Below are 27,495 nucleotides of genomic sequence, written 5' to 3' on the forward strand. Positions count from 1 at the left end.
CCCATTCCTGCTTGCCCTTTTCCTGCTTTGTGTGCTCTGATCCCATTCCTGCTTGCCCTTTTCCTGCTTTGTGTGCTCTGATCCCATTCCTGCTTGCCCTTTTCCTGCTTTGGGTGCTCTGATCCCATTCCTGCTTGCCCTTTTCCTGCTTTGGGTGCTCTGATCCCATTCCTGCTTGCCCTTTTCCTGCTTTGGGATTTTCTCTGATCCCATTCCTGCTTGCCCTTTTCCTGCTTTGGGTGCTCTGATCCCATTCCTGCTTGCCCTTTTCCTGCTTTGGGTGCTCTGATCCCATTCCTGCTTGCCCTTTTCCTGCTTTGTGAGTTCTGATCCCATTCCTGCTGGCCCTTTTCCTGGTTTAGCCTCTCTGATCCCATTCCTGCTTGCCCTTTTCCTGCTTTGTGTGCTCTGATCCCATTCCTGCTTGCCCTTTTCCTTCTTTGGGTGCTCTGATCCCATTCCTGCTTGCCCTTTTCCTGCTTTGGGTGCTCTGATCCCATTCCTGCTTGCCCTTTTCCTGCTTTGGGTGCTCTGATCCCATTCCTGCTTGCCCTTTTCCTGCTTTGTGTGCTCTGATCCCATTCCCTCCCTGCTGCTCTCTGGGGTTGGGTTTTACAATCCATATTTGTAACCCCAGCATCCCCAATTCCTTTTCCCTCAGAACTGGGGGCCCACAGAGCAAAACATCCCACTTCACCTCCCGCTTCCCGAGCTGCTGTGAAACCCAGAACCTCCCCTTGACAAAACCCCCTTCACTCCAGGCTGCAGCCCCCTGAATTTTAACCCTTTCCCTCCCGCAGCATTACAACACCTCCCTCCTCGCCGCCGCCGCCGCCGCCGTTTCCGCCTCGGACGATCAGGAACTTTTACACTCCCGCTTTTTTCCCTACACCTCGTCCCAAATGTTCCTGGATCAGCTCAGTGCAGGGGGCAGCAGCTCCCTGCCAGCCACCAACGGCAGCAGCAGTGGCAGCAACAGCAGCCTGGTCTCCTCCAACAGCCTGCGGGACAACCACGGGCACCCCGTGGCCAGCAGGAGCAGCACGGACACGGCCTCAATCTTTGGTATCATACCAGATATTATCTCCTTGGACTGATCCATTTCTATTTTTTTTTTTGGGTTGGGAGGGGGTGGTTTTGGGGGTGGGAACAGAGGAAATCTTCGTGCTCGGTTTTCCTTTCTGTTCAGAGAAAAAAAAAAAAAAAAAAAAAAAAAAAGTTAAGACAAGGTGGTTTTGTTTTTTTGGTTTTTTTTTTTTTCCTTTTTTTAAAAAAGGGGAAAAAAAAATTTATGTGTACAGAGAACAAAAAAAAAAAAAAAGTCTATTTTCAGTTTTACTTTTGTATATAAACCTAAGATGGCCTCGCTGGTAAAAATAAGAAAAAAAAAAAAGACAAAAGAGAAAAAAAGAAAAACAAGGAGCTTCAGTTCATTTTTATGGATGCTGAAGATTTTACACCTGTGCATTTGTCATGTGAGTTTTCTTTTCTTTTCCTTTTTTTTTCCCCCTATAGTTTGAACACCAATGGCATTATTTTCTCCACAGTTAAAGAAACAGGAGAGGAGCTGAGCTTCTAAAGTTCAAGCTTGGGGGGAGAGGGATTTTTCTCCTCTTGGAGACATTTCCCTTGGCTGGTGGAATCTAATTCCCCCATCCCATATTTAGTGCAGGTTTTGTAATTGTGGCAGCAGAGCAGCCCCTGCTCTGTCTGCAGCCCGGAGCCTTCCAGGGGTGGGGTTGGTTTTTTGGGATTTTTTTTTTTTTTTTGGCATTTCTGGTTCCCTGTGCCCCTCTACCCAGGCAAATTCTCCTTTTGAATTCCATGCTTCAGTCAGGAATGTTGCAGATTCATCCAGGGAATGACACGAAGCTGACTGGGAGGTTTAGGTTGGATTTCAGGGAAAGTTCCACCCCCAGAGGCACTGCCCAGGCTCCCCAGGGAATGCTGACATTCCCAAGGCTGCCAGAGCTCCAGGGATGTTGGCACAAAGCTCCCAGAGATGCACAGGGTGGGATTTTGAGATGCCCTGTGCAAGGACTTTGCTGCTCGTGGGTCCCTCCCAGCTCAGAATATTCCACACTTGTGGGATCCAGGAACTCCTGAGGGCCTGACCCCATCAAATCCCAGCTGAGGGATGACTTGGGAGACAAGATGTTCCATTTTTGTGGGGTGGAGCCCCAAATCAACATCAGATCCCAGCTGGGGAATGACTTGGGAGACAAGGTGTTCCATTTTTATGGGGTGGAGCCCCAAATCCCAGCTGAGGAATGATCTGTAGCACGAGATGTTCCATTTTTGTGGAGTGGAGCCCCAAATCAACATCAGATCCCAGCTGGGGAATGACTTGTGGGGCAAGGTGTTCCATTTTTGTGGGATGGAGCCCCAAATCAACATAAATCCCAGCTGGGGAATGACCTGTGGGACAAAGTGTTCCATTTTTATGGGGTGGAGCCCCAAATCCCAGCTGAGGAATGATCTGTAGCACGAGATGTTCCATTTTTGTGGAGTGGAGCCCCAAATCAACATCAGATCCCAGCTGAGGAATGGCTTGTTGAGGAATTCATTGAGAAATGAATTTGATTTGGACAAGATGTTCCATTTTTGTGGGGTGGAGCCCCAAAATCCCAGCTGAGGAATGGCTTGTGGGGCAAGGTGTTCCATTTTTATGGGGTGGAGCCCCAAATCCCAACTGAGCAGTGACCTGTAGCACGAGATGTTCCATTTTTGTGGGGTGGAGCCCCAAATCCCAGCTGGGGAATGACCTGTGGGACAAAGTGTTCCATTTTTATGGGGTGGAGCCCCAAATCAACATCAGATCCCAGCTGAGGAATGGCTTGTGGGGCAAGGTGTTCCATTTTTATGGGGTGGAGCCCCAAATCCCAGCTGAGGAGTGACCTGTAGCACGAGATGTTCCATTTTTATGGGGTGGAGCCCCAAATCCCAGCTGAGGAATGGCTTGTGGGGCACGAGATGTTCCCTGCTCAGTGTCAGCCTGAACCCCAAAAACCCCCACATTGTGCCTCTTTTAGGGCTAGTGGCTTCCAAAATTCAGAATTCTTTGGATTCCCCAGATTTTTTCCCCTATTTAATTCCCGGTTTCTTTTCTCGTTGTTTTTAAGTTGTGCATGACATAGGAAATTTAATTTGTTTTTTTTTTTTTTTTTTTTGGGTCATTTGGGCTGATCCGTTCTTCTTAAGGAGTGGAATGTGTAAATAGCTGGAATGCAGATTTTTTTTTTTTTTTTTTTTTTCAGGAGATTCTTTAAAGTCAGAGAAAGGGGGAGGGAAGGAAGTGATTCTCTTGTGTCCCAAAGTCCATGTCAGAGAGAGTAAATATTTCCTCTGGTGTGAAAAATATTTTTATAACTGGTTGAAAGTGCAGGTATTGAGTTTATCAGGAAAAAGAGAGTTAAGGAATACTAAAATTAGCAGATTCTTGTCTGAATTTTTTCATGTCCAAAAAATCTGTTGATTGCAAATAGTTGCTTCAAGCATTGACAAGGGCCACCTTTTGCCTATGAAGTCGTCTCAAAAAAAAAAAAAATAAATCTTGCATTGATTTAAAAAAAAAAAAAGGAAAAAAAAAACAGGAAAAAAATTTCAAAAAAACCAAGAAAAAAAAGCAAAAAAAAAAAAAAAACAACCTTTAATCCAAGTAGCATTAGGTATTGCTGTCTGATCAGTCGTATGGTTATTTGAAAGGTTCACATGATGTGGCATCAAAAATTGTTTTTAGTGTTTTTACAGCATCCCTCTGCCACTAAATAGTTGACTTGAATTTTGGAAAAAGGAAACTGTTGGTGTTTATATGTATATGTGTGTGTATATATGTATTTATAGATCCGTGTGTGTGAGTTCCAGGTGAGTTCAATAGTTTTTTCCCATGCATGTGTATTTCATACATATCTGGCTGATATATTCTATTTCACCATACACCGATTTTATAATTTATTAAATGTCAGTTAAAAAAAAAGAAGAAAAAAAAAAAAGAAATAAAAGGCTAGAAAATGGGAAAGACTTATTTTTGAAACAGTCTGATTTGGAAGTGATTCAACCTCTGCGAGGAATATCTCTTACCCAGTTTAGGAGGAGATTTTCCATGGATCAGCTGGAGGATTTTTCTGGAACTGGGGGGGTGAGTGCGTGTCCCAGCTCCTGGAGCATCCAGCAGGAATTGGGGATTGCTCGTGGCTCCTTTTCCCACCCTGCCGTGGAGTCTGTGAGGGGTGACCCCAAAAGCAGCGGGATCAAAACCCCGTTAATGCCATGGGAAATGGGGCGTGGTGGTGTTGGTATCCCGGGATTTGGCACTTTGGGAATGGCAGCTCAGCTGGGTGTTCCCATTCCCTGTGATCCCACTGGAAGGAAAGCTCCCTGTAAATCCCATGGGAGATGGGATGGTGTTTTGGGATTTGGCACTTTGGGAATGGCAGCTCAGCTGGGTGTTCCCATTCCCTGTGATCCCGCTGGGAGGAAAGCTCCCTGTAAATCCCATGGGGAATGGGGCGTGGTGGTGTTGGTATCCCGGGATTTGGCACTTTGGGAATGGCAGCAGCATTCCCCATTCCCTGGGATCCCAGTGGGAGGAAAGCTCCCTGTAAATCCCATGGGAAATGGGATGGTGTTTTGGGATTTGGCACTTTGGGAATGGCAGCTCGGCTTGGTGTTCCCATTCCCTGTGATCCCAGTGGGAGGAAAGCTCAAGGTCCAAAACCCTGTAAATCCCATGGGGAATGGGGCATGGTGGTGTTGGTATCCTGGGATTTGGCACTTTGGGAATGGCAGCTCAGCTGGGTGTTCCCATTCCCTGTGATCCCAGTGGGAGGAAAGCTCCCTGTAAATCCCATGGGGAATGGGGCGTGGTGGTGTTGGTATCCTGGGATTTGGCACTTTGGGAACGGCAGCAGCATTCCCCATTCCCTGGGATCCCAGTGGGAGGAAGGCTCCAGGTCCAAAACCCCGTAAATCCCATGAGGAATGGGGCGTGGTGGTGTTGGTGTTTTGGGATTTGGCACTTTGGGAACGGCAGCAGCATTCCCCATTCCCTGGGATCCCAGTGGGAGGCTGCAGGTGCAGGGCTGGGACCTGTGCCCTGCCAGGAGGGACAGGGAGCCCTCAGCCCTGCCCTGGATCCATGGCCTGGGAGCATTCCCGCTCCACGCTCTGCAATTCCCGAGGCTGCTGCAGCTCTGGCTCTGCTTCTCCCCATGCCCTGCCCGTGTCATTCCCAAATTCCCAAATCACTCCCAAATTCCCAGACTCCGCCTCTGTGGGTCTCCAGCTCTCCCGTGGAGGCCTGGGCTGTGCTCCTGCTGTGATCCCTGGAATTGCAGGTGGGATTGTCCTCGGGGTGTGCACAGGGCTCGCACACCTGGGGGGTGCAGATGTGCCTGGGATGTGCACATCTGTCTGGGGGGTGTGCACAGGTGTGGGATGTGTGCACAGGTGTGTGGGATGTGTGCACAGGTGTGGGATGTGTGCACAGGTGTGGGATGTGTGCACAGGTGTGGATGTGTGCACAGGTGTGTGGGATGTGTGCACAGGTGTGGGATGTGTGCACAGGTGTGTGTGGGATGTGCACAGGTGTGGATGTGTGCACAGGTGTGTGTGGGATGTGCACAGGTGTGTGTGGGATGTGCACAGGTGTGTGTGTGATGTGCACAGCTGTGTGTGTGGGATGTGCACAGGTGTGTGTGGGATGTGCACAGGTGTGTGTTTGGGATGTGCACAGGTGTGTGCGTGTGATGTGCACAGGTGTGTGCGTGTGATGTGCACAGGTGTGTGTGTGATGTGCACACACCTCTGGGATGTGCACAGGTGTGTGTTTGGGATGTGCACAGGTGTGTGCGTGTGATGTGCACAGGTGTGTGTGGGATGTGCACAGGTGTGTGTGGGATGTGCACAGGTGTGTGTGTGGGATGTGCACACACCTCTGGCATGTGCACACCTGTGGAACACGCACACAGGTGTGTGGGGTGTGCACAGACCTGTGGGACGGGCACGTGTGCGTGTGGGGACATTCACACACGTGCGTGGGACATCTGCACACGTGTCTGGGACGTGCACACACCTGTCACACACACATTTGGGATGTGCACGTGTGTCACACACACAGACTCACATTTGGGATGTGCACACACCTGTCACACACACATTTGGGATGTGCACGTGTGTCACACACACAGACTCACATTTGGGATGTGCACACAGGTGTCTGTGGGACGTGCACTCACGTTTGGGATGTGCACACACGTGTGTCACACACATTCACACATATGGGATGTGCACACGCGTGTGTCACACACTGGGGCATGCATACACGCGTGTCACACACTGGGGCACACACACGTGTGTCACCCTCACTCCCACTGGGGCTTGCACACGCGTGTTTCACACATTTGGGATGTGCACATGCGTGTTTCACACATTTGGGATGTGCACATGCGTGTGTCACACATTTGGGATGTGCACACGCGTGTGTCACACACACACATTCACACATTTGGGATGTGCACACGCGTGTGTCACACACTGGGATGCACACACGTCTGTCACACTCACACTGGGGCGCGCACACACACGTGTGTCACATTCACACATTTGGGATGTGCACACGCGTGTATCACACATTTGGGATGCGCACACGCGTGTGTCACACACTGGGATGCACACACGTGTGTCACACTCACACTGGGGCGCGCACACACACGTGTGTCACATTCACACATTTGGGATGTGCACACGCGTGTGTCACACACTGGGATGCACACACGTCTGTCACACTCACACTGGGGCGCGCACACACACGTGTGTCACATTCACACATTTGGGATGTGCACACGCGTGTATCACACATTTGGGATGCGCACACGCGTGTGTCACACACTGGGATGCACACACGTGTGTCACACTCACACTGGGGCGCGCACACACACGTGTGTCACATTCACACATTTGGGATGTGCTGCACAACCCAAACCTTTCCTGCTGGATCCAGGAGCAAACCCCAGCGCGGGCAGAGCTGCATTCCCGGGTTTATCCGAATTTTGGGATGAACGGGGCGGGGGCAGAGCAGGGAAATCCCACCTTTGGCTCTTTCCAGCTGCTCCTGGTTCTCCTGCAGGGCTGAGCTCTTGGTAACCCAGATTTTCAGGTTTTTCTGGACTATTTCCTACCCCTGGAGCAGGAAGAGCTAATTAAGAGTTGAAGGGTGTGGCCAGTGTCACTTTTCCATGGAACAAAGTTCATTTTCCATGGAACAAAGCTCATTTTCCATGGAAAGAAGCTGCTCAGACAGCCTGGAACGGGGGGATCCCAGTCTGAGCTCCCTGGGATTGGGATTGTTGGGAGAACAGAGGGATCAGAGCTTGGATCCCAGGACGTTTTCCTTCCCTGCAGGACTGAAATCCCTGGATCTGCTTCCATGCCTTGTGAAGAGTTCAGCAATGCCGTTTAATTTTCCGTACTTTTCCCCCACGTTTGATATTCCATGAGGATAAATCCCTATTTTACCCTCACAGGGACGCCGTTATGGATGTGGGAGGTTGGGATTTGTTGGGATTTGCTCGGATTTTGGGGGTTTTTCCCAATTTCTTCCCAGCTTTGTGTGACATTCCTGGGTGGCGGCCTTGGAGCGTTCCAGCTGCTCCGCAGGGATGGGGGAACCACGGAATCCTGGGATAATCTGGGTTGGAAAGGACCTTAAATCCCATCTCATTCCATGGCAGGGACACCTCCCACTGTCCCAGGCTGCTCCAAACCCAATCCAGCCCGGCCTTGGGCACTTCCAGGGATCCAGGGGCAGCCACAGCTTCTCTGGGAATTCCCTCCCAATCCCTTGGATCTGCTGTGGCTGCCAGGATTTCATTCCTGATTATTTCACTGATGGAGCAAAGAGGAGATTGAGGATTTTAAAAAGGGGTGGAGGGAGAGGAGGAGGCTCCCGGAGCAGATTTATGGGAATATGGGAGTTCTCCAGGTCGCTGCTTGTCCATGATCCCTGTGAAACTTCTCAGCTGGATCCAGGGAGAACTGCCCGAAATTCCAGACACCCCTTGGAGGACCTGCCCGAAGGCTCTGAGATCCAGGTGGGACCAAAATGAGGATCAGGGGGGGTTTAATCAACCTGGAAAATGAGGATCAGAGGGGGTTTCATCAGTCTGGGGAGGTTTTTCCTGGTGTGGAAAAGGTGAATTTCCCTGGGAATTTTTTTCCTGGTGTGGAAAAGGTGAATTTCCCTGGGGAGGTTTTTCCTGGTGTGGAAAAGGTGAATTTCCCTGGGGAGTTTCTTTTCCTGGCATGGAAAAGGTGAATTTCCCTGGGGAATTTTTTTCCTGGCATGGAAAAGGTGAATTTCCCTGGGGAGTTTTTTCCTGGTGTGGAAAAGGTGAATTTCCCTGGGGAGGTTTTTCCTGGCATGGAAAAGGTGAATTTCCCTGGGAATTTTTTTCCTGGCATGGAAAAGGTGAATTTCCCTGGGGATTTTTTTTTCCTGGCATGGAAAAGGTGAATTTCCCTGGGGAGTTTTTTCCTGGTGTGGAAAAGGTGAATTTCCCTGGGGAGGTTTTTCCTGGCATGGAAAAGGTGAATTTCCCTGGGAATTTTTTTCCTGGCATGGAAAAGGTGAATTTCCCTGGGGATTTTTTTTCCTGGTGTGGAAAAGGTGAATTTCCCTGGGAATTTTTTTTTCCTGGCATGGAAAAGGTGAATTTCCCTGGGGAGTTTCTTCCTGGTGTGGAAAAGGTGAATTTCCCTGGGGAATTTTCTTCCTGGTGTGGAAAAGGTGAATTTCCCTGGGGAGGTTTTTCCTGGTGTGGAAAAGGTGAATTTCCCTGGCCCTGTTTTTCCTTTTTCCCTGTTTTTCCTTCATGCAGACACCAAACACCTGCTGGGCTGTGCTGGCTTCTTGCAGAACCAGGAGACCTCGACCACGAGTTCCTTCTGCCACAATCCCAACATTTAAATGCTTTTTTAAAATCATTTTTTTTAAAGCTTGACACGCGCCGTCACACTCAGTTTATTTCAATAACAGTTATTATTGCTCTAATAACATACATATTATAATATTATTTCTTGTTTTTCCAGGAATCAGGGGGGAACCTATGGAAGTGTCAGCACTAAATGAAGGCAAAATCAGGTTTTGAAAGGCAACTGATGGCTCCTAAGTCCGACTAGAAACTGGGAAAAATAGAAATAAGAACCCTGCAGGTGCTGCTCTTAGCAAATCCCACTCTGGCTTTCAGTAGTCCACCGAGGGGAGGCAAATGAGGCGCACAAATTCCTCGTATTTGATGGTTCCATTTGGCCCAACTTTGGCTTCTCTTAGCAGGTCATCCACTGAAAAATGGGAAACAGCGTTGGGGTGGGATGTTTGGGGGTGTTGGGGTGTTCAGAAGGAAAGCAGCACTGCAGGATTTGGGGTTTTGGGGGATTTTTATTGGAAATCGCCTCTGGGATCGGGTGAGAGTTTCAAACTGGCATCAGTCAGCACCTGGATTTTAATTCCGTGTAAAACTCTGTGGAGCAGGGATATCCATCTCTTTGAGTTCCACAGAGGGGGGAAATAAATCACAGCTTTAGTCCAGATGGGCTTGTGGGTTTATTGTGCCCCTCGGAGCCAAATTTGTGACAAACTGGAGGGGTTTGGGGGTTTTGCCTGTTTTTACTTTGGTGTCTCCTGCTGGCACAGGCCCTTCCTCATCCCAGAGGCGGCTGCAGAGGGGGAAAAGGAAAAGAGAGGAGGGAAAAAGAGAAGGGAAAGAAGAGGAAGGGAAAGGAAAAGGAAAAGGAAAAGGAAAAGGGAAAGGGAAAAGGGAAAGGGAAAGGGAAAGGAAAAGGAAAAGGGAAAGGAAAAGGAAAGGAAAAGGGAAGGAAAGGGAAGGAAAGGGAAGGAAAGGAAAGGGAAGGAAAGGAAAGGAAAGGAAAGGAAAGGAAAGGAAAGGAAAGGAAAGGAAAGGAAAGGAAAGGAAAGGAAAGGAAAGGAAAGGAAAGGAAAGGAAAGGAAAGGAAAGGAAAGGAAAGGAAAGGAAAGGAAAGGAAAGGAAAGGAAAGGAAAGGAAGAAGGAAAGGAAGAAGGAAAGGAAGAAGGAAAGGAAGAAGGAAAGGAAGAAGGAAAGGAAGAAGGAAAGGAAGAAGGAAAGGAAGAAGGAAAGGAAGAAGGAAAGGAAGAAGGAAAGGAAGAAGGAAAGGAAGAAGGAAAGGAAGAAGGAAAGGAAGAAGGAAAGGAAGAAGGAAAGGAAGAAGGAAAGGAAAGGAAGAAGGAAAGGAAAGGAAGAAGGAAAGGAAAGGGAAGGGGAAGGGAATTTGGTCCCAGTGGGAATTGCAGGGTACCTTCCTCCTCGGAAAGCTTCTCCCCCAGCCGGGTGAGCTTGGCGCGGAGCTCGCGCACGGCGATCACTCCTCTCTTCTGCCTGTCCATCATGGCCAGGGCTCTCAGGATCTCCTCCTCGGGCTCCTCCTGCTTCATCTGCCGGTACATGATGTTCAGGAAGGTGGAGAAGTCCAGCTCTGCGTTCCTGTCTGCGAAAGGAAGGGCAGATCCTTTGGGAATGGCCCCGTCTGGGGGCTGGATCCAGGATTAAAAACCCTCCTCCTCCCCCAGTTCCCTTTCCTGGGGTTTCCTTTCCCTGTCCCTGATCTGGATCAGGGCACGGCACAAAGAGGCTTTTTCTCCTAAAATCCCATTTATAACTCTGTTAAATTTGTGCTCTGAACTCAGATCCTGAATTTTTAATCCCCCCCCCCCACCCCCGATCTCACAACTCCTTGGGTTTTGTGCTTTGTTTTTCCCACAGATCTTCAGCTGAATGTCTTTCTGTTCTCTTCCAGCTCTGTTGGTTGGCCTGGACAGCCTCCCACCCTCCAAATCCATACTAAATGTTTGCCTCCTGCTTTCTTTAGGGATTTTAATGGCGCTGCTTTAGTCCGTGGGCTGGATTTAACACATCACAACAGCTCCTGGCGACTGCTCGGGGTGGATGCTCCCTCCTGGAACGCCCCGACTCCAGAAAAAAAGGAATTTTCCCCAGGTTTAACCCCCGTTTCCGTGGCTGCGCAGGTAGCTCACCGATCCTGTGCAGCTGCAGGTGCCTCTGCACCTCTCCCGGCGTGGGGCTGGCTCCCAGGCACCTCATCACTGCCAGCAGGTCCGAGGCTTTGATCTTCCCTTTCTGTTTCTTGTCGTACAGGGAAAAGCATTCCTTGAACTCTAATTAAGAGCCAGAACTCGGTTACCGGGCAGGGATGGCCCCGAGCCCCGCGCCGGGATCCAGCCGGGATCCGGTGTCGGTGTCGCCTTCCCAGGAGGGTGATGGGCACGGGGGGAGGGGGACCAGGGGCAATTAAGGGTAATTAAAGCCCCGAGCGGCGCTAATTGGGGCCCTCCAGGCTGAGGAAGCGCGGCTGGGAGGGGGAAAGGGCCGCGGAAGCGAAAGCGGAGGGTTTTGGTTAAAAGTGCTTTTCCTGCCTTGGTGGGAGGGAGAAGAGGGACTGAGGAGGCTGAGGGAAAGGATGAAGGAGCGAGGGGCAGGAAAAGAGAGAAGGGAGAGAAAGGAGAGAAGGGAGAGAAAGGAGAGAAGGGAGAGAAGGGAGAGAAGGGAGAGAAGGGAGAGAAAGGAGAGAAGGGAGAGAAAGGAGAGAAGGGAGAGAAAGGAGAGAGGACAGGGAGAGGGAGAGGATGATGGAGGAGGAAGATTTTGGAGGCGGAGGCCGCCGAGTTCTCCCCATCTCCCGCTCTCCCGGCAGCACCGCAGCTGACCCAGATCCGGCCGGGAGCTCTCCCCGCTTCCCACGCCGCCCCCGGCTCCCTGCCGCTGCGGGAGCCCAGCCTGGTCTGGTGCCATCCCCGTCCTTGTCCCCTCTGTCCCCAGCCCTCGCTGCTGGGGGGGCTGCAGGGGACCGGGGGGTGTCCCGGGGGTGTCCCGGGGGTGTCCGGGGGTGTCCCGGGGGTGTCCCGGGGGTGTCCGGGGGTGTCCCGGGGGTGTCCGGGGGTGTCCCGGGGGTGTCCCGGGGGTGTCCCGAGCATGTCCCGGGGGTGTCCCGGGGATGCTCCGTGGGCGCCGTGGCCTCCCCTGGCCCGGCCGCCGCCTCCTCCGCTCGCCAATCGCTCCTCGGCGGAGCCGATCAGATTTGCATTAATACTCTCATTAATACTCTCATTAATACTCTCATTAATACTCTCATTAATACTCTCATTAATATTCTTATTAACAGCCTTATTTCAGCTTCCTTCGGCCGTTCCCGGAGCAATCCCAGCCCCCGGCGCGGCTCCCTTTTCCCAGGGCGGCTCGCAGTGGGAATTTGGATCCCCTGCGCCGCCTCCTTCCTCCTCCTCCTCCTCCTCCTCGGCTCCCCCGAACCCTGCAGGAGCGGGACGGGGGCACCGGAATTCCTGGGGCAGCTGGGTTTTTTCCTGGAATTCCTGGGGCAGCTGGGTTTTTTCCTGGAATTCCTGGGGCAGCTGGGTTTTTTTTTCCCTGGAATTCCTGGGGCAGCTGTTTTTTTTTCCTGGAATTCCGCTGCTCCCGGTGGGATTGGAGCGGGTGCTCACCCCCTGCTGCTTTTGCGCTGCAATATTTTCCTGGCCTGGGGAGATTTCCCTGTTTTTTTTCCCAGGCAGGACCTGGGGAGATTTCCCTGTTTGTTGTTTTTATTTATTTTTTTTTTTTTCTCCCAGGGAGCAGATCCCGGGAGAGCCGGGAGGAGGAGGGACTGAGGGACAGCAAACCCAGGCTGGGACACTTTGGGGAGAAAACCGGCATATAAATATACACATAAATATAAATATACACATAAATATATAAAAATATATAAATATATAAATATATAAATATATAAATATAAATATTAAATTGAATCTCGCTCATTAACGCCCGAAGCAGAACAAACCCGCACCTACCATTGATTTGATCCTGGGACAGAAACTTTGCCTGGAGCAGGAAGGGAGAGAAAAAAAAAAAAAAAAAAACCGAGCAGGTTTAAAGGTTTAAAATCAGATTTCGGAGCGCAGAGCGCGCAGCGCGTCACTCACCATTTTTGGGGTCAGTCCCGGGGATTTTGGGGTCAGTCCGGGGGGTTTTGGGGTCAGTCCCGGGGGGTTTTGGGGTCAGTCCCGGGGGTTTTGGGGTCAGTCCCGGGGGGTTTTGGGGTCAGTCCGGGGGTTTTGGGGGCAGTGCCGGGGGTTTTGGGGGGTTTTGGGGTCAGTCCGGGGGGTTTTGGGGGGTTTTGGGGTCAGTCCCGGGGGGTTTTGGGGTCAGTCCCGGGGGTTTTGGGGTCAGTCCGGGGGGTTTTGGGGGGTTTTGGGTCAGTCTGGGGGTTTTGGGGTCAGTCCCGGGGGTTTTGGGGGGTTTTGGGGTCAGTCCGGGGATTTTGTGGTCAGTCCGGGGGTTTTGGGGTCAGTCCGGGGATTTTGGGGTCAGTCCGGGGATTTTGGGGTCAGTCCCGGGGGTTTTGGGGGGTTTTGGGGTCAGTCGCGGGGGTTTTGGGGTCAGTCCGGGGATTTTGTGGTCAGTCCGGGGGTTTTGGGGTCAGTCCCGGGGGTTTTGGGGGTTTTGGGGTCAGTCCCGGGGGTTTTGGGGGGTTTTGGGGTCAGTCCCGGGGGTTTTGGGCTCAGTCCGGGGTTCCGGTGCCGGCAGGAGCGCAGGCGGAGTTTCGGGGCCGAAGTCCGGCGGCGCGGGCGGGGCTGTAATGAACACCCGCTGCCATGGCTACGGGAGCGGGGCCGCTCCGGCCGGGAAAAGCGATTTTTCCAGCCTCGGGATGACCAAAACACGGCTTTGGTCATGCCAAAGAAGCGCTTGGATGCTGGGGGAGGAGGAGGAAGAAAAGGCAAAAATAAAAAAAAAAAAAAAAAAAAAAAAAAAAAAAAAAAAAAAAGTTAAAAATACAAAAATTAAAAAAAAAATTAAGTACAAAAATTTTTAAAAAATTAAAAATAGAAAAATTAAAAAAAATTAAATAAAAAAATTTAAAAAAATTTAAAAATACAAAAAAAAAAAAAATTTAAAAAAATTCCAAAATAAAAAAATTAAAAATTAAAAAAAAAAAATTGAAATCCAAAGATTTCAAAATAAAAACGCTCAAAATTCCAAAATAAAAAAAATTTAAATTAAAAAAAAAAAAATCGAAATCTAAAAATTGGAAAATAAAAAAATTAAAATTAAAAAAAATCGAAATCTAAAAATTCCAAAATAAAAAATCTCAAAATTCCAAAAAAAAAAAAAAAAAATCCCGAAAAAACGGAAATCCAAAAATAAAAAGTAAAAATAAATCAAAAAGTACCAAAAAAAAAAAAAAAAAAAAAAAAAAAAAAAAATTCCAAAATGAAAAAGTCAAAAATCCAAAAATTCCAAAATGAAAAAAAAGTCAAAAATCCAAAAATTCCAAAATGAAAAAGTCAAAAATCCAAAAATTCCAAAATGAAAAAAAAGTCAAAAATCCAAAAATTCCAAAAAACAATTCAAAAATTTAAAAAATTCCAAAATTAAAAAAAAACAAAAACAAAACGAACAAACAAAAAAAAAAAACCCAAAATAATAATAAAAAAAAATCCAAAAATGAAAAAAAAAAATCCCAAAATTCAAAAATAAAATAGAATAAAGTAATAAAAAATAATAAAAAAATAAAATTTGCTGAGGGCTCTGGAGAGGGACGAGGGGGATTTCTGGATTTTCTGGCTCTTGCAGGGAAGGGATCTGGATGTGCCCCGGGAGCACTCGCTGGGAGCTGGGAGCGGATTTCCGAGGTTTTCTTGGTTAGGATTTCGCTTCCCAAGCTGCTCCCGCCTGGCAGCTCTTCCCGAATCCTTTTAATCCCAATTTCACCACCTGGCAGCTCTTCCCGAATCCTTTTAATCCCAATTTCACCACCTGGCAGCTCTTCCCGAATCCTTTTATTCCCAATTTCACCACCTGGCAGCTCTTCCCGAATCCTTTTATTCCCAATTTCACCGCGGATTTCCTCCTCCCACCGCTGGAGCCGCTGGAGCTGCTCGGCCCCGGCTCCCCTTTCGGGTTTTGGGGAATTCTGAGGGATTCTCGTGTCTGGTGCACAGATCCTTGGAATTCCCACCCTGCATGATGGATTTTGGGGGAATTCTGAGGAATTCTCACCCTCTGAGTGAGAGCCGAAGGTGCTGGTGCAGAAATCCTTGGAGTTCACCCCCTTCCCAATGGATTTTGGGGCTGTTTGTGGGGAATTTGCCATTTGTGAGAGCAGAAGTTGCTGGTGCAAAGATCCTTGGAATTCCCACCCTGCCCGAAGGATTTTGGGGCCATTTTGGAGAATTCTCAGGAATTCTCACCCCGAGTGAGAGCTGAAGGTGCTGGTGCAGAGATCCCTGGAATTCCCACCCTGCCCGATGGATTTTGGGGTTCTTTTGTGGGGAATTTGCCATTTCTGAGAGCTGAAGGTGCTGGTGCAGAGATTCTTGGAGTTCCCACCCTGCCTGATGGATTTTGGGGCCACTTTTGGGGAATTTGCCATTTCTGAGAGCTGAAGGTGCTGGTGCAGAGATCCCTGGAATTCCCCCGTTGGCCGACGGATTTTGGGGCTGTTTGTGGGGAATCTGCCCATCGGTGAGAGCTGAAGGTGCTGGTGCACAGATCCCTGGAATTCCCACCCTGCCCGATGGATTTTGGGTTCTTTTGTGGGGAATTTCTGAGAGCTGAAGGTGCTGGTGCACAGATCCCTGGAATTCCCCCCCTGCCCGATGGATTTTGGGGTTCTTTTGTGGGGAATTTGCCATTTCTGAGAGCTGAAGGTGCTGGTGCACAGACCCTTGGAATTCCCCCCCTGCCCGATGGATTTTGGGGCTGTTTGTGGGGAATTTACCATTTCTGAGAGCTGGCACTGCAGAGACCCCCGGAGCCCCCCCCCCCCCACCCCGTTCCTGACGGATTTTTGGGGCCATTAGTGGGGAATTGGCCTCTCCTGCCCCTCTCCCAAGAGCCGAGTTCACTCATTTTAATTAACCCCTCCCTGGCCAGGCGCAGCCACCACGCAGCCGCCACCGCTCAGGAATTTATTCCAAACGCACGGAGGATCTACATTAGAAAAAAAAAAAAAAAAAAACTAGATTTCTTCTTTTTCTTCTTCCCTCCCCACACCCACCCCCATCCCAAAAAACCAGGAGAAGCGCTCAGAAGGCGCCCCTGGCCGCGTGCAGGTTGCTCATGTGCAGGGTGTAGAAGGCCCAGGGCTCGGGGATGTAAATCACCCCGGGGTACTTTTTCCGCAGGGTTTTGTCGTTCCAGAGCCAGCCCACCCAGGCGGCGATGAGGAGCAGGGTGATGATGAAGGAGAGGAAGAGGAAGAGCCCGTTGCTGTCCAGCACCAGCCCCTTGCGCCGCTGGTGCAGCACCAGGGCCATCATGGCGAAGAAGGTGAAGATGTAGAGGATGAAGATCTGGCCCTCGGTCACCAGGTACCTGCGGGGAGAATTCCCGGGGATCCCAGCTTGTTCTGGGATCCATGGGGATCCTGGAATGCTGGGAGAGCGTTCCCAGCTCATTTGGGATCAGTTTTGATCCTGGGATCACAGGGAGGGCGTTCCCAGCTTGTTCTGGGATCCATGGGGATCCTGGAATGCTGGGAGAACGTTCCCAGCTTGTTCTGGGATCCACGGTGATCCTGGAATGCTGGGAGAGCATTCCCAGCTTGTTCTGGGATCCATGGGGATCCTGGAATGCTGGGAGAGCATTCCCAGCTTGTTCTGGGATCCATGGGGATCCTGGAATGCTGGGAGAGCATTCCCAGCTTGTTCTGGGATCCACGGTGATCCTGGAATGCTGGGAGAGCATTCCCAGCTTGTTCTGGGATCCATGGGGATCCTGGAATGCTGGGAGAACGTTCCCAGCTTGTTCTGGGATCCACGGTGATCCTGGGATCAGTTTTGATCCTGGGATCACAGGGAGAGCGTTCCCAGCTTTTCTGGGATCCACAGTGATCCTGGAATGCTGGGAGAGTGTTCCCAGCTCATTTGGGATCAGTTTTGATCCTGGGATCACGGGGAGAGCGTTCCCAGCTTGTTCTGGGATCCATGGGGATCCTGGAATGCTGGGAGAACGTTCCCAGCTTGTTCTGGGATCCACGGTGATCCTGGAATGCTGGGAGAGCATTCCCAGCTTGTTCTGGGATCCATGGGGATCCTGGAATGCTGGGAGAGCATTCCCAGCTTGTTCTGGGATCCATGGGGATCCTGGAATGCTGGGAGAGCGTTCCCAGCTTTTCTGGGATCATGGTGATCCTGGGATCAGTTTTGATCCTGGGATCACAGGGAGAGCGTTCCCAGCTTTTCTGGGATCCATGGTGATCCTGGAATGCTGGGAGAGTGTTCCCAGCTCATTTGGGATCAGTTTTGATCCTGGGATCACAGGGAGGGCGTTCCCAGCTTGTTCTGGGATCCATGGGGATCCTGGAATGCTGGGAGAACGTTCCCAGCTTTTCTGGGATCCACGGTGATCCTGGGATCAGTTTTGATCCTGGGATCACAGGGAGAGCGTTCCCAGCTTTTCTGGGATCCATGGGGATCCTGGGATCAGTTTTGATCCTGGGATCACAGGGAGAGCGTTCCCAGCTTGTTCTGGGATCCACGGTGATCCTGGGATCAGTTTTGATCCTGGGATCACAGGGAGAGTGTTCCCAGCTTTTCTGGGATCCATGGTGATCCTGGAATGCTGGGAGAACATTCCCAGCTTTTCTGGGATCATGGTGATCCTGGGATCAGTTTTGATCCTGGGATCACAGGGAGAGCATTCCCAGCTTGTTCTGGGATCCATGGTGATCCTGGGATCACACGGAGAGGATTCCCAGCTTGTTCTGGGATCAGTTTTGATCCTGGAATGCTGGGAGAGCGTCCCCAGCTGTTCTGGGATCAGTTTTGATCCTGGGATCACAGGGAGAGCATTCCCAGCTCTTTTGGGATCAGTTTTGATCCTGGGATCCCAGGCAGAGCATTCCCAGCTCTTTTGGGATCAGTTTTGATCCTGGGATCCGAGGCAGAGCATTCCCAGCTCTTTTGGGATCAGTTTTGATCCTGGGATCCCAGGCAGAGCATTCCCAGCTCTTTTGGGATCAGTTTTGATCCTGGGATCCCAGGCAGAGCATTCCCAGCTCTTTTGGGATCAGTTTTGATCCTGGGATCCCAGGCAGAGCATTCCCAGCTCTTTTGGGATCAGTTTTGATCCTGGGATCCGAGGCAGAGCATTCCCAGCTCTTTTGGGATCAGTTTTGATCCTGGGATCCCAGGCAGAGCATTCCCAGCTCTTTTGGGATCAGTTTTGATCCTGGGATCCGAGGCAGAGCATTCCCAGCTCTTTTGGGATCAGTTTTGATCCTGGGATCCCAGGCAGAGCATTCCCAGCTCTTTTGGGATCAGTTTTGATCCCGGGGAGAGCATTCCCAGCCCCGCAGAGCAAAAGCTGCCCCGGGGAACCCTGGGGAATGGAGCAGCCCTTCCTGAAGTATTCCTGGAGTATTCCTGGAGTATTCCTGGGGTATTCCTGGGGTATTCCTGGGGAATTCCCTCCCCATCCCAAGGGACTCACCAGTAGTAGAGGCTGCTGGGCCCCACCAGGAGCAGGGCAGGCAGGGGCATCCGGCTCTGCCCCGCCGCGGGCGTGAAGCAGCCGGTGAAATAAATGAACAGGATCAGGAAAAACGGGATGTACCTGGAAAAACCCGCAATTCCCAGCGCTGGGATCAGCCTGGAAGGGACTGGAACTGCCCCAAATCCACCCCACACCCGGAGCTGCTCCTGTGCTGGGCCTGGGGATGGAGCAGCTGTGGGATTCCCGCTGCTCTGGGATTCCCTAATCAGAGATTCCTGCAGCTCTGGGATTCCCGCTGTGGGATTCCTGCTGTGGGATTCCCGCTGTGGGATTCCTGCTGTGGGAGGAGTTTGGGGTGTCTGTTTGGGGTATTTGGGGTGTTTGGGGATATTTGAGGTATTTGTTTGGGGTGTTTGTTTGGGAAATTTGGGGTGTTTGGGATGTTTGGGACATTTGGGGTGTTTGGGATGTTTGTGGTGTTTGGGGTATTTGGGATGTTTGTTTGGGGCGTTTGGGATATTTGGGATGTTCATTTGGGATATTTGGGGTATTTGGGATATTTGGGATGCTTGCTTTGGGGTGTTTGGGATATTTGGGGTGTTTGGGGTATTTGGGGTGTTCGGGGTGTTTGGGATATTTGGGATGTTTGTTTGGGGTATTTGGGATATTTGGGGTGTTTGTTTGGGGTATTTGGGATATTTGGGGTGTTTGGGGTATTTGGGATATTTGGGGTGTTTGTTTGGGGTATTTGGGATATTTGGGGTGTTTGTTTGGGATATTTGGGATATTTGGGGTGTTTGTTTGGGATATTTGGGATATTTGGGGTGTTTGTTTGGGATATTTGGGATATTTGGGATGTTCCTTTGGGGTGTTTGGGTATTTGGGATGTTTGGGGTATTTGGGCTGTTTGGGGCACATCTGGGGGTGCTGGAGGAGGAACCAGGAGGAACCTTCTGTCCACCCCTGCAAGGACAAGCTGTTCCTCTGGCCCTCCAATCCCAAAATATCCCTGAGCAGAGGGGATTTTCCAGTGACTGCCAGATCCACCCTAATCTGGATCCTAATCCAAATCCAGCCCTGGCCAGCAGAACATTATCCCCAGCCAGCTCTGGCTCGGGGTTTTTTTTTTTTCCCACTTTAAGCTCTGCCCTTCCCCCTGTGCCATCCCATAATCTCTGGAAGGACCTGCTGGGAATCACTCACCACATGGAGTGCCCCAAATATTCGTCGTAGTAGTAGAGCAGCTCGAAGGAATCGATCTGTGGCAGGAACGGGGTGAGAATCCCAGTTAGCAACGAGCACATTCATCACTCAGAAATTCAGATTTCAGAAGAGCTTCAGCCCAGCCAGCTCACTCAGAAATTCAGATTTCAGAAGAGCTTCCAGCCCAGCCAGGTCACTCAGAAATTCACATTTCAGAAGAGCTTCCAGCCCAGCCAGGTCACTCAGAAATTCAGATTTCAGAAGAGCTTCCAGCCCAGCCAGGTCACTCAGAAATTCAGATTTCAGAAGAGCTTCAGCCCAGCCAGGTCACTCAGAAATTCACATTTCAGAAGAGCTTCAGCCCCTGACCCAGCTCATTCAGAAATTCAGATTTCAGAAGAGATTCAGCCCAGCTCAGCCCCTGACCCAGCTCATTCAGAAATTCAGATTTCAGAAATGCTTCAGCCCAGCCAGATCACTCAGAAATTCAGATTTCAGAAATGCTTCAGCCCAGCCAGGTCACTCAGAAATTCACATTTCAGAAGAGCTTCAGCCCCTGACCCAGCTCATTCAGAAATTCAGATTTCAGAAGAGATTCAGCCCAGCTCAGCCCCTGACCCAGCTCATGCAGAAATTCAGATTTCAGAAATGCTTCAGCCCAGCCAGGTCACTCAGAAATTCAGATTTCAGAAATGCTTGAGCCCAGCCAGGTCACTCAGAAATTCAGATTTCAGAAGAGATTCAGCCCAGCTCAGCCCCTGACCCAGCTCATGCAGAAATTCAGATTTCAGAAACGCTTGAGCCCAGCTCAGCCCCTGACCCAGCTCATTCAGAAATTCAGATTTCAGAAATGCTTCAGCCCAGCCAGGTCACTCAGAAATTCAGATTTCAGAAATGCTTCAGCCCAGCCAGGTCACTCAGAAATTCACATTTCAGAAGAGCTTCAGCCCCTGACCCAGCTCATTCAGAAATTCAGATTTCAGAAGAGATTCAGCCCAGCTCAGCCCCTGACCCAGCTCATGCAGAAATTCAGATTTCAGAAATGCTTCAGCCCAGCCAGGTCACTCAGAAATTCAGATTTCAGAAATGCTTGAGCCCAGCTCAGCCCCTGACCCAGCTCACTCAGAAATTCAGATTTCAGAAATGCTTGAGCCCAGCTCAGCCCCTGACCCAGCTCACTCAGAAATTCAGATTTCAGAAATGCTTCAGCCCAGCCAGGTCACTCAGAAATTCAGATTTCAGAAATGCTTCAGCCCAGCTCAGCCTGCCTCTTACCAAGGTCTCAGGCTCGAGGTTCCTTTATCATTTATAAATTCAGATTTCAGAGCCCAGCTCAGTCTCTTACCAGAATCACTTATAAATTCAGATTTTAGAAATGCTTGAACCCAGCTCAGCCCTCACCAGGGTCTCGGGTTTGAGGTTCCTTTTCACCATTTATAAATTCAGATTTCAGATCCCCGCTCAGCCCTCACCAGGACCTCAGGTTTGTAAATTTATAAATTCAGATTTCACAAACCCCGCTCAGCCCTCACCAGGGTCTCAGGTTTGTAAATTTATAAATTCAGATTTCAGATCCCCGCTCAGTCCTCACCAGGGTCTCGGGTTTGAGGTTCCTTTTTACCATTTATAAATTTAAATTTTATAAACCCTGCTCAGCCCTCACCAGGGTCTCAGGTCTGAGGTTCCTTCACCATTTATAAATTCAGATTTTAGAAATGCTTGAACCCAGCTGAGTCCCTCACCAGGGCCTCAGGTTTGAGGTTCCTTTTTACCATTTATAAATTCAAATTTCACAAACCCCACTCAGCCCTCACCAGGGTCTCAGGTTTGTAAATTTATAAATTCAGATTTCAGATCCCTGCTCAGCCCTCACCAGGGTCTCAGGTTTGTAAATTTATAAATTCAGATTTTATAAACCCAGCTCAGCCCTCACCAGGGTCTCGGGTTTGTAAATTTATAAATTCAGATTTCACAAACCCCGCTCAGCCCTCACCAGGACCTCAGGTTTGTAAATTTATAAATTCAGATTTCAGATCCCCGCTCAGCCCTCACCAGGGTCTCGGGTTTGAGGTTCCTTTTTACCATTTATTAATTTAGATTTTATAAACCCAGCTCAGCCCTCACCAGGGTCTCGGGTTTGAGGTTCCTTTTCACCATTTATAAATTCAGATTTCACAAACCCCGCTCAGCCCTCACCAGGGTCTCGGGTTTGTAAATTTATAAATTCAGATTTCACAAACCCCGCTCAGCCCTCACCAGGACCTCAGGTTTGTAAATTTATAAATTCAGATTTCAGATCCCCGCTCAGCCCTCACCAGGGTCTCGGGTTTGAGGTTCCTTTTTACCATTTATTAATTTAGATTTTATAAACCCAGCTCAGCCCTCACCAGGGTCTCGGGTTTGTAAATTTATAAATTCAGATTTCACAAACCCCGCTCAGCCCTCACCAGGGTCTCGGGTTTGAGGTTCCTTTTTACCATTTATTAATTTAGATTTTATAAACCCTCACCAGGGTCTCGGGTTTGAGGTTCCTGATGATGGGGTTCTCCCTGACGGACAGGTGGTGCTGGTACCCGCTGAAGATCAGCCGGTGGTTCACCGAGTCTCCCACCAGGTGGATGCTGGCGCCCATCACGAAGGTGATGATGCTGACGTAGACCATGGACCTGGGCAGGGTCTTGGGGGACCTCTCGATGAGCTGCAGGCACAGGGAGGGCGTGAGGAAGAGGAGGAGCAGGGATGTGGCAGCTCCTGCCCTCGCTGGGTTTTGGGGTTTTTTTTTTTTTTTTTTTTTTTTTTTTGCCAGAGCGCTCAGAAATTCATCACCAAAAAATCCCAAAATATCCTGAGCTGGAAGGGACCCACACAAATCATCATGTCCAGCTCCTGAGTGGACTCACATGGGGATGAAAGGCACGGGTTTTGTGGTTTTAGCACCAGGAGCTGATAGTTGGGCTGTGCTGAAGAGAATGGGTTGCTCTCTGCAGGTAAGACACCTGTACCTCGCCAAAATCCCATTTCAGGCACTCTGCCTTGCACTGAAAGTTGCTGCTAAAACTGATCCCAAGAGTTTTGTGTCATAACAGCAACAGAGAGTCCTGGTTTAATGGGACAGGAATTAGAAATGGCACTAAGTGTAATTATAAATGAACCCAAGCTAAACATTGCAAGATAAACATTGCCATTCTGCCAGGGTGCTTCAAACCTTTACAGGCCTGGTTTTAAGCACTGGACCTTAGGTTTTAAAGGTATAAACTCAGGGAAGTTCAGCAAATCTCTTTTTCTAAAAGATGTAACAACCTGTCCTGGTTTAGGGCAACTCTGGGAGGAAAACCTCTGAAGGGGTTTCTGCTGCTTTCGACCCCAAAAGTTCGTTTGGTTTGCTGTTAACGAGGGTTTCCTCATTAAAAGGCCCGTGGTTCTCCTGCCTCTGGAGAGGACTGGGAGGTTGGATGTGCCCTCCAGTGGCAGCAGAGCCTCCAGCACAGAGCTCCTCACGCTTCCCACCCTGTCTGGGCACTTCAGGATCCCCCAAGTGAACATTTTGGGGTTCTGTTCCCCCTTTTTCCCCATGGAACGGGAACGGCTCCACAGAGAGCTTCAGGACACCTCAGGATCCCCCAGGTGAACATTTTGGGGTTTTGTTCCCCCTTTTTCCCCACGGAACAGGACTCAGCTCCACAGAGAGCGTCAGGATCCCCCAGGTGAACATTTTGGGGTCCTGTTCCCCCTTTTTCCCCATGGAATGGGACTCAGCTCTGAAGACCCCCAAGTGAACATTTTGGGGTTCTGTTCCCCCTTTTCCCCCATGGAATGGGACTCAGCTCCACAGAGAGCTTCAGGATCCCCCAGGTGAACATTTTGGGGTTCTGTTCCCCCTTTTTCCCCATGGAACGGGACTCAGCTCTGAAGAGAGCTTCAGGATCCCCCAAGTGAACATTTTGGGGTTCTGTTCCCCCTTTTTCCCCATGGAACGGGACTCAGCTCTGAAGAGAGCTTCAGGATCCCCCAGGTGAACATTTTGGGGTCCTGTTCCCCCTTTTTCCCCATGGAATGGGACTCAGCTCTGAAGACCCCCAAGTGAACATTTTGGGGTTCTGTTCCCCCTTTTTCCCCATGGAACGGGACTCAGCTCCACAGAGAGCTTCAGGATCCCCCAGGTGAACATTGTGGGGTCCTGTTCCCCCTTTTTCCCCACGGAACAGGACTCAGCTCCACAGAGAGCTTCAGGACACCTCAGGATCCCCCAGGTGAACATTTTGGGGTTCTGTTCCCTTTCTCCCCAATGCAATGGGACTCAGCTCTGAAGAGAGCTTCAGGATCCCCCAGGTGAACATTTTGAGGTCCTGTTCCCTTTCTTCCCCACGGAACAGGACTCTGCTCCCCACAGTTTGACCCCACAGCCAGGAGGAGCCGAGTGCCACGAAACCACTCGGGGCAATTTCTGGGCACCACTTTCAGCGCTGGGCTCTCTCCCTGCCCCATCTCGAGCACCTGAGGCTGGCTCAGGGCCTGGGACAAGCCTTGGATCAGCAGCAGGAATTTCGGGATGCAGCTCCACACTCAGCCTGCAAAGCAGGGAAGAGCTGCCGGGGCAGATCCCAGCTCCAGGAGTTTTCCAGCTTTGGCTGGCTCAGCTCTGGGATCAGCCAGGGCCCCCCCTGTCCCTAAATCAGCTTTGCAGCCCTCCCCGAGCAGGGAAAAGCTCCTTATTTGTGTTTAATTTTGACCTTATTTGGGTTTAATTTGGAGGCTTAACTTTCCCTTCCCCTGGAGCTGCGGCACGGACGTCACAGGAGGACAAGGAGAGCACAAGGTCCTGGAGGGGACAGAGGACAAGGAGACATCCCTGGGCCAGGGAAATGCATCCTGGATTTTCCTGTGGCTCAGCCCTGCAGAAATCACCTGGGAAAGGTCAGCTCCCACATCCTGGCTATTCCCTTTTTTTGCCCCCAGCCTTGAAATCCTCCCGGAATATCGAGAGGGAATCATTTCCACCTCGGGCCATAACTGAATTCCCAGCTAATGAAGGTTAAAATAGATTTATAATTGCTTTCTCCCGAAGTGTTTAATGGGAAAAGACTCCTAATGGTCTGACAGGATTTCACCTCATGAATGGTTTATGGGATCCAGAGGTTGGCAGCTGGAGCCAGATAAATTGCAGCTCCAGCCACAGTTCCAATGTCAAAGAGCAAGTGTAGTGAAGCTCTGAACAATTTAGAAAATCCACTCTAAGTCCACTCTAATTCTTTTAAGCCAAGGGTGGATGTTGTCCTTAAAATATCATTTGGGAAAAGGGCTCTGACTCCTCCTGCCAGAATTCCAGGGGGGAGTGATTTGCTTTGGCTATGCAGGAGATTGAGGTGCTCTTTAAAAGGTGGCATCACAAATCCTTCCTGGAGTGGGAAACTCTTCCTGGCTGGAAGGAATTTGGGAATAACCAACATCCTAAAAACCTCTGAGCCTTTGCAAAACCTGGAATGGGAAACCCCTGAACATTCCCAGGTTTACCTTCAGCTCTTGGAGCCAGAATTCCAGGGGCATTTGCTCTGGACATGCAGGAAATTGAGGTGCTCTTGAAAAGGTGGCATCACAAATCCTCTTAACTCTTCCTTACTGGCAGGAATTTGGGAATAACCAGCACCCTCAAAACCTCTGAAACCTTACAAAATTGGGCATGGGAAACCCCTGGGCATTCCCAGGTTTACCTTCAGCAGCAGGAAGGGGGTGATAACGTTGTAAGCCATGTGGAAATAATCCCCAGCGCTGGGTTTGTTCAGAGGAAACCATTCCAGAGGGAGGATGATCTGAGGAGAGAGGGAAGAGCAGCACATCAGCGACCACGGGAGAGGGAAAATGTTGGGATTGCTTGGGAATGCTCAGCTGGGCTTCAGGGGGTTGGTAGGGACCAGGCTGGGCAGCTCATCTCGGAGCAAACTTCCTGAAAATCACCCTCTGGAAGTTTCCACTCCCAGCCCTGCCCCGGCGCTGGCAAGCTGTGGGGTCAAGGAAGGCATTTGGGATTCCTGGATGTTCCTGAACCTTCTGCCAGCTTCCAGCCCGAAAAAATTCCATTGAAATGGAATGGCCCCTCCTGGAAGCAGCAGCCCCATGCTCTGGGATACAGGCAAGGAATGGGGAAGAGCAGGAGGAGCCTCCCAGGTGTGAAAGCAAAGGTGTGGGAGAGAGAACCGGGAACGGCTTTCCCAGAGACTGGAGCTGGCTTGGCCCCAGTGCCAGCAGAGCGGGGCAGTGGTCCCAGCTCCTCCAGGACACCCCCCTGGTGCAGGGGACAGCCCTGGGGACCCCCCGGCCCTGTCCCCTCACTCACCATGGCGATGGGGCGCCCGAAATCCAGCACCCAGTTCTGCAGGGTGAAGTAGAACCACAGGTCCAGGTGGAACGGGGACGTCTTGAAGGTGTCCTCGGCCTTCACCGCCCCGTGCCTGGAGGGGACAGAGGGACACGGAGCCGTGGAGCAGCTCTGGGAGGAGGCAGAGCTGTCACCCCACGCCGAAGCTGCGCTTCCCTGGCTCTGGGATCTGCGGGATGACAAAGCTGAGGAGCAGGCAGGACAGGAGAGCACAAAGCTGTCGCCGTCCCCGAGCCGTCCCCGTGGGGAGGCTCCTCCTGGTCTCTTCAGCAAGGTGAAAAGTGCTGAATTAAGTGCAACTATTTTTAACTTTTGCATGATGAAGCGAAATCCCAGCTCCCAGGAGTTGGAGCTGAGGGCTAAAGACGCGGCGGTGCCCGGCGGAGTTCCAGCACCGGGATGCTCGGGATGCAGCGTCACCTGCAGCTCCTGCTCCCAACACCCTCTGCCTCCGCCGAGGATCCAACCCCGACGGAGCCTTTCCATGAAATGCCCCTCCAGCACCTCTGGACCCTGCAGGAGAAGTGCATCAATGCCTCTCCTGGTGCCAAGACCAGAACGGGATCAGCTGGAGCAGCCTCGAGTGTCCCTGCCCATGGACCGACAGGATCCTTAAGGTCCTTTCCGCCCCAAACCACTCTGGGATGATTCAACGAGCCCCGAGAGCTGGAGGGAGGGTGAGGATGGGGTACCCTGGATGAGCTGGGAATGCTGCGGCTCCCTGGAAGAGTCTGCCAAGCCCTGGATCGGCTGGGATAACCCAGGTACGCCGGGATGCCCCGGGCAAAGCCGAGTGGGGGAACCTCGGGGGACCCCGACCCTGGGGATGTCCCGGATCCTGACCCTGGGGATGTTCCAGACACTGACCCTGGGGATGTTCCAGACACTGACCCTGGGAATATCCCGGACCCCGACCCTGGGGATGTTCCAGACCCCGACCCTGGAGATGTTCCAGACCCCGATCCTGGGGATGTTCCAGCCCCCGACCCTGGGGATGCCCCGGACCCCGACCCTGGGGATGTTCCAGCCCCCGGCCCTGGGAATATCCCGGATCCCGACCCTGGGGATGTCCCGGACCCCGCAGCATCCGGGGGTAGTACCCGGGAAGAGGCCGGGCTGTCCCGGGGGGCGCGGGGAAGGCTGCGGCGAGGGGGTTGGATGGGGTGAGGATCCCCAATGAATCCGGGGTGGATTTTCCCGTTCCCGAGCCCCGGCCGCGCTCACCTGCCCGGGTAGAGCGGCCCGGCGGGCGGGGGCGAGCCCGGGGCCGCGGCCGGGAACGGCCGGCGCCGCGCCGAGCCCTGCATCCGCCCGGCCCGGGGCTCCCGGGGCCGCTCCCGGGGCCGCTCCCGGAGCCGCTGCCGCTCCTGT

General features: G+C 51.2%; 3 protein-coding genes and 1 long non-coding RNA gene across 4 annotated transcripts in view; 2 read left to right on the forward strand and 2 right to left on the reverse strand.

Moving 5' to 3' along the window:
* The window catches only part of PIAS1 (protein inhibitor of activated STAT 1), a 61,916-nt gene extending 60,750 nt beyond the window's left edge, over positions 1–1,166 (forward strand). The window contains exon 14 of the mRNA XM_053954343.1: positions 801–1,166. Coding sequence (XP_053810318.1) covers positions 801–1,097 — 297 coding nt within the window. The 3' untranslated portion in view covers positions 1,098–1,166. The remainder of the gene's footprint in view (positions 1–800) is intronic.
* Positions 1,167–1,281: 115 nt separating this feature from the next.
* LOC128794473 (uncharacterized) lies at positions 1,282–4,020 on the forward strand. Its single transcript, XR_008433129.1, has 2 exons — positions 1,282–2,851; positions 2,974–4,020. It is a non-coding gene; the product is annotated as an uncharacterized LOC128794473 (long non-coding RNA).
* A 4,998-nt stretch (positions 4,021–9,018) lies between these two features.
* CALML4 (calmodulin like 4) lies at positions 9,019–13,184 on the reverse strand. The gene is made up of 5 exons (XM_053955234.1): positions 13,031–13,184; positions 12,899–12,929; positions 11,069–11,209; positions 10,333–10,521; positions 9,019–9,339 (listed from the first exon to the last, which is right to left on the reverse strand). Exons 1-5 carry the CDS (start codon positions 13,031–13,033, stop codon positions 9,242–9,244), a joined length of 462 nt encoding a protein of 153 aa, XP_053811209.1. The 5' UTR covers positions 13,034–13,184; the 3' UTR covers positions 9,019–9,241.
* Positions 13,185–16,032: 2,848 nt separating this feature from the next.
* On the reverse strand, positions 16,033–27,494 carry CLN6 (CLN6 transmembrane ER protein). The gene is made up of 7 exons (XM_053954926.1): positions 27,349–27,494; positions 26,083–26,197; positions 25,460–25,558; positions 22,261–22,449; positions 19,752–19,807; positions 18,546–18,668; positions 16,033–16,427 (listed from the first exon to the last, which is right to left on the reverse strand). Exons 1-7 carry the CDS (start codon positions 27,429–27,431, stop codon positions 16,139–16,141), a joined length of 954 nt encoding a protein of 317 aa, XP_053810901.1. The 5' UTR covers positions 27,432–27,494; the 3' UTR covers positions 16,033–16,138.
* Position 27,495: the final 1 nt, after the last annotated feature.

This window comes from Vidua chalybeata, chromosome 13 (assembly GCF_026979565.1).
Source record: "Vidua chalybeata isolate OUT-0048 chromosome 13, bVidCha1 merged haplotype, whole genome shotgun sequence".
NCBI lineage: Eukaryota > Metazoa > Chordata > Aves > Passeriformes > Viduidae > Vidua > Vidua chalybeata.